We start from the raw sequence: 11075 nt of genomic DNA on the forward strand, positions 1-11075 counted from the left end.
AGTGAGTCGTATTTTTTTTAAAAAACAGCCCAAAAAGGTAATATGTTATGTAAATGCATATTGGTGGTGGGTAATGAATAATGGACATTGCATTAGGTTATGATGACATTTGAGGAGGTATCAGTTAACTAATGGATGCAATCCTTGCATTAATTACTAACGTTGATATATCTAGACCTACTACTACTCCTGCTACAAATACCACTATTACAGATAATATAACCATCAATATTTTAGTAGTGTTCGGAATCCAGACATTTTCTGTGTTTGATTCCCAATGTCTTTATCTTTAGCCTGTCCCTTCGGATAAAAGAAGGTCCCAAAACACTTCATAATAATAATAATAGCAGTTTGATTTTTCGAGGACACTTCTCAAGGTACCCAAGGCCCTTTACAGCACATTACTGTGGATCCATTAAAAAAGCGATTTAAAACAAAGGTGATCTGTTCCAAAGCATTGTTTTACTGTTCTGCGGGAGAAGAAGCTTAGCTAAGCGCTTTGAGTCGGACACCCAGTGGCTCCAAGGGGAACCATTAATAAGGATTTCCGTTAAGGTGATTGACGTTAAATTCTCCTCCGGGTTTTATAGCTGTACAATGAAAGAGATCAAACTCTGGGGTTGATATTTCCAGAAAAGGGGCTGTCTGGTTCAAAGCGGTCTGCATTGCAGTGCGACCTCAAACCCCACACAGATTAACATTTATAATCTCATGAAAGACTTTTATTACGAACCAGATCGACCAAATGTTTTCCATAGTTTGTGTCAGAGTTTTGGAAAAACTAAACATACAAAAATAAGCACAATAGCAATCCTTATATTGAGAAAGTAAACAGAGACTGAAACCCTTTTTAGATCAAAAACTAAACGATACGACTGAATAAGAAGAAAGAATAGAATAGAAGAAATGTTATCATGAATACTGTTTGTATCACTTGGGCCATTCAGTTGGCATCATTGTGAAAACCACTCATGATAACACGATAACACGGTTTTCATTTGACTTCCTTCAAATTATATATTCATACATTCACTTAAACCATTTTCGCTTTCTCACATCGGTATTTTAGGATTAAAAAAAAAGTTTTTTTTGTATTCATTGGTTTCGGGATTTAGATATAAACCCAGAGTGACTCATCAGAAGCGTTCACTGAGATCCTATCACTGTCTACTTTACCGTCCCTTGGGCCGGTGAAAAGTTCACAATCACGACTATTTCTATAAATGTTCTGCATTTATACAGCGCTTGCTAACCAGTGGCTACTCAAAGCGCTTTACAATACTGCCTAACATTCACCCCTTTCATGCACACGTTCACACACCGGCGGTGGTGTCAACCACGCAGGACGACAGCCGACTCGTCCGGAGCATTCAGGGTGAGGCGTCTTGCTCAGGGACACCTCCGACACTCGGCTAGGAGGAGCCGGGGGTTCGAACTAGCGACCTTCCGGTCACCAGCCAAGCCGCTCGACCCCCCCCTGAGTCACATGCTGCCCACGTATAGCCCCGCTCCATTCCTCAAAGTTTAACGCCTCAAAGGGCCCGGCTGGTCTGCGTCCAGCCTGGATTCGTCGAGACGTTGACCGCCTAACCTCACAGCCTCAGACGGCCCGGGAGAAGTGGGGGGGGTTCAGGGGAACTAAGCGGGGAATAGAAGGCAACAACATTTAAACGAGATTCTCCTTTCAGGAACGGACAGACGGAGCGGGAACGGGCTCTGAATAAGAAAAGACACCGCGCCTTACATTGTGCAGGAGCGGTTGTTCTCCGCGGCATCGATCCACCGTCTCATTGTTCAACAGCCACGTGAAATGTGCTCAGGACAAAGAGGGGAAAAGTAGTCTGCCCGATCGATGGATGTAAATGTCAATATCGCCGTACCTGTGCTTCACTCTGGACTAAAGTTGGTAATAAATAATACAGGGGACAAAGCCTGATACATGGCCCTCGTTAAAACCTCCAGGAGAGCTTCCATCACGGGGTCTGGTGCTCAGAGAGCACGGCATCCTGGTTCTTCTTGACCAACGATTCCAGAACAACCAAATAACCAGTAGCTATTATCGTTATTACATATGTACAATCATAATATCTTAATTATAACAGTGAAAAATCACAGAGAAGGGGGCTAGGAATATGCGTGTCATCATTTAAAACCGTTCTTTTACCTTAAGGTACGCTAATGAAAGCCGAACACACGGCGCACACGCCAACTCCGACTCTAGCGCTAATCACAAAAGGTACACGCAAACCGCCTACGCTTTTTATTTATTTTACATTTCATTATATTATAATAACGGTGAGAAATCTTTGGCTTGGAGTATATGCGTGACAACATTTAAAAACCGTCCTTTTACCTCAAAGTGCGCTAATGAACGCTGATTATCCGCGTGTCACCTCCGACGCGAGTGCTAGCCACAAAAACACCCTTGCAAACCGGTCGCTCGCGACTCACTCTGCGGGAACTTGGGCGGGTTGTCGTTGACGTCGGACAGCGTGATGTTGATGGTGGTGGAGCCCGACAGCCCCCCCACCTGGCCCGCCATGTCCTTGGCCTGGATGACCACGGCGTAGTGCTCCCGCGCCTCGCGGTCCATGTTGTTCAGCGCCGTGCGGATGATCCCTGCGGGGGGGGGGGGGCGGGGGGGGCGGGGAGAGGGGGGAGAGAGGGAGGAGGGAGGGGAGCACAGATATTAATAAAATGGTCGACCCGGACAGGCGATGTGTTTGTCACAGCAGAAGGCGTAGGAGAGGAGGAGGTTTGAAATTCAAGAAGTACAAAATAAGAGTGAAAAAGGGTGAGGGGTGGGTGAGTGAGAGTGTGAGAGGGAGGGGAGGGTGGTGAACTGAGAGGGTGAGGAGGGGAGGGTGAGAGGGAGGGGAGGGTGGTGAACTGGAAGGGTGAGGAGGGGAGGGTGAGAGGGAGGGGGAGGCTGAGAGGGAGGCGAGGGTGGTGAATTGAGAGGGTGAGGAGGGGGGAGGGTGAGAGGGAGGGGAGGGTGGTGAACTGAGAGGGTGAGGAGGGGAGGGGGAGGGGGAGGGGGAGAGGAAGGGGGACGGTGGTGAACTGAGAGGGTGAGGAGGGGAGGGGGAGGGGGAGGGGGAGGGGGAGAGGGAGGGGGACGATGGTGAACTGAGAGGGTGAGGAGGGGAGGGTGAGAGGGAGGGGGAGGGGGAGGCTGAGAGGGAGGCGAGGGTGGTGAATTGAGAGGGTGAGGAGGGGGGAGGGTGAGAGGGAGGGGAGGGTGGTGAACTGAGAGGGTGAGGAGGGTGGGAGGGTGAAGAGGGGGGAGGGGGAGTGGGAGGGGAGGGCCGATAAGATAAGATGGTACTTTCGTGTCACACTGTGTTTTTATAGAAACAATCATCTTTCTTGGAACGACGATCCTTTGTCTCGGCAGTCGAGATCCGTGACCAGGAAAAGGGCACACTAATTAGTCTTTGATCATGGCTAATTAGTCTTTGATCAAGGCCAATTTGGGAGCTAAAGCTAAACCCTACATGCAGTACATCAGTCATGATTTTCTGCAAAACCTTGAATAATATTTTGTGCATTGTCCTGTTGACAGATAAACAGAAACAGCAGAAGGTACGACAGTAAGCAAATAAATGAACTAAGAGTGAAAGGGGTGAGGGGAGGGGGGGTGGTGAGGGGGGTCAGGGGGGGGGGGGTGGAGGGGCTGAGGGGAGGTGAGAGGCTGAGGGGCGGGGGTGAGGGAGATGAGAGGGTGAGGGGTGTGGAGGGAGACAGGGGGGACTGTGACAGCCCTGGTTAGAATTGATTATCTCTCTCTCCCTCTCTGATGTCGCGCTGACTGGTGCCTAATTAAATGAGGGGTGCATGGAGAGGGGGAGAGAGAGGGGGAGAGAGAAACGTGCCTTGATAAAAGTACATGATAAAAGTGAATTATTTAAATCCTGAATAATTGATTAGGCTGGTAGAGCGACAAAACTGATTGACGGATCGTCTGATAAATAGATGGCTAGATAGTGCATATAGATAGGTAGAGCAGATAGGCAGGCCACGTGACCATAAATAACCATAAAAAGATGAGAGATACAGATACATGGATAGGTAGAGAGATAGAAAGAGAGCTAGACAGAATATACAACCGATAGATAGATAGATGGAAGAGGGATGGACGGCATAAATAAAGAGAATTCATAAACACGTCACGTGTAATGTTGTTTTTCATTACCAATTCCGCGCCCGATGTCACATGCTGTGCAAATGCGATGATTTACCCGTCCTAAAAACAGCCGTGGACCCGGGGAGCACGACTCTGAGGCCTGGCCCCCCCCCCCCCCCCTCCCTTGTCAAGGTTAGCCCCTTGCTTAGTTTTCACTGCGTTTCAAATGACTATGCAACCTTGGCGCCTTCGCAGAAAGCAACTTTCTACAGTGCGGCTCAATCACCTTTACGACCGGCGGTATATGGTGAACACACAGCCGTGAGGTCGCGGGGCTGGGGGGGGGGTAAGGGGAACAGCGGGGGGGGGGGGGGGGGGGGCATGGGGGCTTTTTGTTTGAGGTGTCCGACCGTTTAAGAGCAATGGGTGAGATGTTGGTTTTGTAAGATGAAGCAGATTTACTCGCACACTCGGCATTACCTTTGTGTGCGTGTGGGTGTGTGTGTCTGTGCGTGTGTGTGTGTTTGTGTACGTGTGTGTGTGTATATATAATCTAGATATATAACACCCTGTCATACTGTATTGCTTGCTTATTTGCGGGTGTATTTGTGTGTGTGCGTTTGTTTGTGCGTGTGTGTGTGTGTGTAGTACCCACTCCTCTTGTACTGTGTATGTCTGTGTGTATGCGTGTTTGCGTGCAAGAAGTCATCGCACACACAATGCTCCTCTTTTGTTTCACTCACTTTGACTCACACATAAAAGGAAGCCATTTCCCCCTAATCTCAGAGGGCCACATCCAATTACTCTCTAATCGAATGTGTTCCCCTCACCCAGGTCTCAGTGTACCCCCCCCCCCCTCCCCCAACCCCTCCCCTCCCCTGGGGTTATAGCCCCCAGCAGTCCGGTGCACTTTTGTCCCGGTGAACTTGTGAACCCCACCGGCGTGGGCCCCCTCGCTCGGGCCACAATGAGATCTGGCCGGAGAGAGTCAGTGACTGATCAGTGAGGGGAAATGGACCTGGCCCTGGTGTTTTGCGCCTCCCTCTCTATTTGTTATCGGTAATAACAGTCATCGGGGATGAGATTAGAGAAAGCATCTGCGCAGCCGCTAATGGACAACAGAAGTCGCAGTGAGAGATGTTTTCGATTTGAAGCGCCACTTAGTTTTTTTCCACGGAAGGATGTTTGCCTCCAGAAACTATAGAAGCCCAAATGACGACAACGGCGAAAAACAACGGCGCAATTAAATCACTCTGAACCATGAGGGATGTGTGACAAAGTCCCTCGGGCTTTGAAGACCCAAAAAAAAAAGCAGTAGGCGGGGAATCTTATGCAATGCGCTGAAACCCATCGTCTATTGTTCCCATGTAACATCGAACACAAACAACCCGATATATACCACGCCGACGACGCGGTCGGGCGGTCGGCCTACACTACGCGTACATTAGCCGAGCATGCGACACGTTTCAAAGGCGAGATTTGTTTGAATTCATTGAATTAATTACACTTGTTGTAATCCCCGGCAACCGGAATAGCGTGTCATCTCGACAGTGGTCAGTGCCAGAGCCCGATCGATTCAACAACACCAACGCGACGGCCAGGCGACCAATGTGTCTGTGTACGGCGTGTGTGTCGATGTGTGTCTTCTCAGGATTCGAGGGCAGCCAGCCACAGTGAGACATAATGGGACTCATCAAAACAAGCCCGCTCTACCAGGTACTCTGAGTTACACACCCAGTAAGTCAATCCATTTGAGTGACTCCTCCACAAAAGCCAACCATCTGCTACACAATAGCAGAAGCCTTTTGGTGTCCTGCCTCCCTTTCTCTCTTTCCCTTCTCATTTTTTTCACACGTCTAAAAAGGCATAAGTTAATCCACTCTCCTCGGGCGGAATAATCATTAAAAAGTAAAGTGGTTCAGGGAGCGAGGCGGGCGAGAGGAACGTCCAGAGGATCTCCGGCGGGCGGAGCCGGCGTCTGACCTCCACATCCCCCCCCCCCCCCCGTAACCACGCCGGACTCGGCCCGAGAGCCGCCCGAGCGGAACGCCACCAGCTGGGCCTCCCCACGCCGGCTCCTGACTCGCTCCTGGAGGATGGACCACAACGGCATGCTGAAGAGATAAGCGAACGTCGCCTCTGTGAGGATGAGATTCTGATGGGTGGCGTTCGTGGGTCCAACATTAGCTTCTAAAGTTGGAGGGTTTTAAAATGGGAAATGGGTGGGAGCATTTATAGAGCGAAATGATTATGGGATGAGGTGGATGACTTTTACTATTATATAAAACCCCGCCAGGCAATTGTTTTAATGTGTTGCCTGCCATATGGCAAATCATCTGCCCTTGGCTGGCGGCAGGTGTTCGCTTTGACTCGCAGCTGAAAGTATCCAGGTTTGAACCCTAGACGTCTGCGGTCGGACGGTCGGCTCAACTCCCTGCACACTGCCCCAATAAATAGTCCCCAACACTCCCAGTAAGGCCCTTTGGATAACAGCCAGTGGTAACCGGGAAAGATGTACCCTCACAAAAAGGAAAGGCCAAACTTTATCTCATCGCTCAAGATTCATCCTTTCCTGAGTCCTTCTCCGCTTGATCTCGTGCCATCCAAGGTACGTAACCTTTCCGAGCGTTGGGAAACAAGGAGCGGGAGTCCAATATCATTCCCACCACTGGTCCCCTCGGTGAGTGGGAACGAGCCAACCTTTCAGTCCTTTGTCATTACATTTACTAAGCCCTTGATATTGCCCTGGGATCTCTTCCTTGACAAAATCTATAATCTCCATTCAAAAGTAAAGCTAGACCTTAAATGCCATGGTTATTATTACTACACGGCCGCTAATCTTGGATCCAGCAAGATTAGAGCAGAATTTCTGGGGGGGACCCAGGCAGAGCCTGGGCTGTAAACCCCCAAAAATGTTAGGGGGTGGAGTTACACCTTGTTTACTGTTTTTCCACAGAGATATTATAAAGAAGATAACTTAATATGGGTAGAGGAGGCTTAAAGGGGATTTCACAGTGTTTTTCTTCAATGGCCGCTCCAAACGGTTGTTGAATTGAAACCTTAACAGACTATTTTTTCAGTTTAAGCTTTTTTTCAGTTTAAGCTTTTTTTTCAGTTGACTAGCGCTAGGCTAAAAGCTAGTTCCTGGTCTCACCTGTTAATAGCCAATCGCCCACTTACACATCCCCGTCTTAATTAACCAGAAATATCGAAAACAAAACACAACGCAAAATAAAGCGAAACTGCCCCTTTAACCACGTTCTGAACTCCATTTGCTCTCACACTACATATTATTAATCTAAAGTCGGATTCGTGAGAATACACGACCATATCAGCAACTGCACTCTATGGTTGCCTTGGCTTGGCAGATGCAGGCCGACCTTGCCTCGCCCACAGGGATCTTTAAACGTCTGTGATCTACGATGTGTGACCACCACCTAGCACTAACCAAGAGGAGATGGAACTGTCTGTTGTGCGTCCTGGGAGATATCAAGGCAAGGGGAGAGAGAGAGACAGTGAGGGAGAGAGAGGGAGAGAGAGAACGTGAGAGGGGGAGAGGGAAAGAGAGAGAGAGAGAGAGAGGGGAGAGGGAGAGAGATCTCAAGGCAATGAGAGACAGAGGGAGAGAGAGAGAAATAAAGAGAGAGGAGAACTCAAGGCAAGGCAGAGACACAGAGCGAAGGAGGGAGGGAGAGAGAGAGTTAGGGAGGGTGATAGAATGGGAGGGAGAGGGAGGTCTCAAGGAGAGAGACAGAGAGAGGGAGGGAGGGTGGAGTGAGGGAGGAAGAGCGATAAAGAGAGATATATCAGGGCAAATAAAGACTAGCCCTGGCGGGTTATGAACTGCCAAGCTCCTCAGAATATCAAGGTAAACACTCTGACCATGAGATGGGTGCCAAGAGAGCTGTGGCGTCCGGACGCTCACTCCCGCCGCTTACCGCTAACGTTACAGAGGAGAGGAAACGGCGGGAAGCGGGGCCTGCCCAGCCCGCTTTGGAGAAATGTTGTTTAAGTTAGAACTCTTATGCGGCGGAAAGAAAGGAACAAGAGAGAAGAAGAAAGGAGGGAGAATTGAGGTAGCGGGAAGGGAAACGTTACGGGTTGCAGGTTGCATCAGGAGCAACGTCAGTGGGAGGGTGTCGTCCGTCTGTATCAATAAAGGTTACGTCGTTTTTTTGTTTTTCGTGGATGTCAGACGGCGTGAGCTCCACTCAGCCTCTCAATCTTCAAGGAGCTCTCCTTCCATTGTCTTGATTGTGTTGTTCTGTGTTCCAGGACTTCAAAACAGGGGGGTCAACGCGAGGGCTTTGGAGACGGCTGTGGGGTCAGCTGTCGCTGCTGATGACCGCTCCGCCGTCCCCCGCTGTGTTCAAACCGCCGTCGGCTTGTTGGCTGTCACCGAGCGTTTCGTTGCCAAATCATACTCACACGGGCTGGAGCCGTGTGATTCCCTTCGTATTTATTTGGTCTGCACATCAATCGTTTCTATCGTGGTAGTGGGTTGTGAAAAAAGTTAATTAACGTCTATGTCCTTTTGTTCTCTTCAATAATTTAAGATTAAATGTGATGTTTATTAGTCCAGATGGTGAACGCGGGTGCCAAAGCAGAAGTACAGGACATTAGGCACATTCAGAATTAAATATTGAAGACAGAAAGTTGGAATAGGCACAAACGTGCCACAAAACACAATATACCATAACACACTCATTAGCACATATTATAGAGTTAGCTTCCCATCCGATAAAAATATAAAAATATAATTCTGAGCATTAAGGTCCTTCCTTGTTCACAACACGGTTTCTTCTCGGTGACTCCGATCGCTAACTAGAGTTTAAGCGTTACTTAACCCACTGCTCCACCAGAAACACGCTGTTGACAGACGCCCGTACTTTTCATTAAAAACACAATACCAAGACGGATGGGGTGACCTTTCGCGTGCCGTTATTACAGATCATTACTCAAAAAGCACAGCAAACCCCCCCCCACCCCCCCACCCCGACCCACTCACTCTCGGTCGCGCCTTGCTAGCTAGCTACTAAAGGCGGCGGGGGAAGAGTTCTGTGTGATTGATATGAAACATGTGAGGTTTCTCTGTTGTTGAGTTAAAGGGACACAGAGTTTGTAATTATCTGGGCGGTGGGTGTGTGTAGGGTGACTTACAGATTTATGTGTTATGTGGAAATCATGTATTTTTCGTGTCATGTACTATATTGCTCGCGCGCTGCGCGCGTGTGTGTGTGTGTGTGTGTGTGTGTGTGTGTGTGTCTGTGTGTGTGTGTGTGTGTGCAGGCATGCATGTTTGAGTGAGTGTGTGAGTGAGTCTATGTGTCAGTCAGTGAGTGAGTGAATGTGTGAGTGTGCACATGTGGGTGTGCGTTTGTGTATGTGCTGTACGTGCATGCATAGTCAGCTGTGACAGGCTGGATTATATAAATCATACCGTTAATATAATCCAGAAACTTGTTGGCTCCGAAGTGAAAGTGTGTAGATGAAGAACACGTTACAAAAATTGTACAAACGATAAGCAAATCTTTGAATTCGTCACCAAAAGCAATTTCCCCGCTCCAATATATCACTTAAAACTATACGCCCAAGGTGTTTTCGTACTTGGAAAATGTACGAAAAAAAAACCTGCATTGAACAAGTTTGACACAAATATCAAACTGACGTTCACTCCCTCACCACCCCCCTCCCCCCCCCCCCCCCCCCCCCCCTCGTTTCACCCCAAGCCTCCCTGTTGCCGTCTCCTTGGAAACACCTCTTCATTTAGAAAATAATTGAGAGAGTGCTGACTGCAATGAACCCTGAATGTATTTGTCAGCGAGTTGGTTAGCCTTTTCTTCACCCCCCCACTGCCCCCCTCCACACACACACACACACACACACACACACACACACACACCACACACACACACACACACACACACACACACACACACACACACACACACACACACACACACACACGTCTATTTGAGTTGATGCAATCATACTTTCCACCTCTTTGTCTGGGTGGAAAACTTCTGAAGCAGTACAATCTCCTGGGTGAACAAAGAGGATTAAGGAAGATTACTAAAGCACTCTTCCTTCTTTCGCCTGAGGAAATGAAGGGATTTTTTTTTTTCTTTTCTCTTCTCCTGATGCGTCTGGTATCAGCACAAACTAGCATCTAGCGTCTCGCCCAGAAGAAACACTACTCGCGTTTTCTCCCCTAATACCATTAACGTGCTGGTTCCCTCTCTTATCGACCGCGCGTTGATGGATGGACAATAACCGCGTCCGCTTCGGCGGTTAACTGACAGCTGTTCTGAGTTCCTCTCTTCTGACAGTCGAGTCACGCTCAGACGATCGTCCATTAATTACTGTTTTTTTAATTACCGACCAGCTACAAGGTTAGAGCACTTTGGCAGTTGGGAAGTCTACTGATTGACTGACAAAGTGCCAGTTATTTTCCATTGATCCAAGATGGAGGGGGAGGGGGGGGAGGGGAGGAGGGGGGGGGGACTGGATCTGTGAACTCTGCAGACGTTTCCATCTGTCCGGCTCCTTCCTTCCGTCAAACCCTTTGAAATCCAGATCAGCAGAGAAATTAGCCTACTTTAGAAGCAAAGGGGACTGGGGGTTGTGTGTGTGTGTGTGTGTGTGTGTGTGTGTGTGTGTGTGTGGTGTGTGTGTGTGTGTGTGTGTGTGTGTGTGTGTGTGTGTGTGTGTGTGTGTGATTATCTGTGTGTGCTGTGCGTCAGCATGTATATGCGTGTCTGCGTTGGAAGTTATGGAGGGAGAATTACGTCACCATCAGACCAGATTCTTCAGCATTTCTTTTTATCTCGTGATCCCACAGTGGGGATGGAAAATATGGAGAGTCAATGTATAAACATCATATAAATTGATGTGTATTTAAGTAGTGTATAAGTGCCGTCGATTGCTGGATACTTGAGTCGGAAAAAGT

At 48.6% G+C, this 11075-nt stretch overlaps 1 protein-coding gene across 1 annotated transcript in view; it reads right to left on the bottom strand.

The window, feature by feature from the left end:
- The window catches only part of LOC132452518 (cadherin-18-like), a 67538-nt gene that overhangs the window by 17627 nt on the left and 38836 nt on the right, over positions 1 to 11075 (bottom strand). The window contains 1 exon segment of the mRNA XM_060045182.1: positions 2452 to 2619. Coding sequence (XP_059901165.1) covers positions 2452 to 2619 — 168 coding nt within the window.

This window comes from Gadus macrocephalus, chromosome 23 (genome assembly GCF_031168955.1).
Source record: "Gadus macrocephalus chromosome 23, ASM3116895v1".
Lineage (NCBI taxonomy): Eukaryota > Metazoa > Chordata > Actinopteri > Gadiformes > Gadidae > Gadus > Gadus macrocephalus.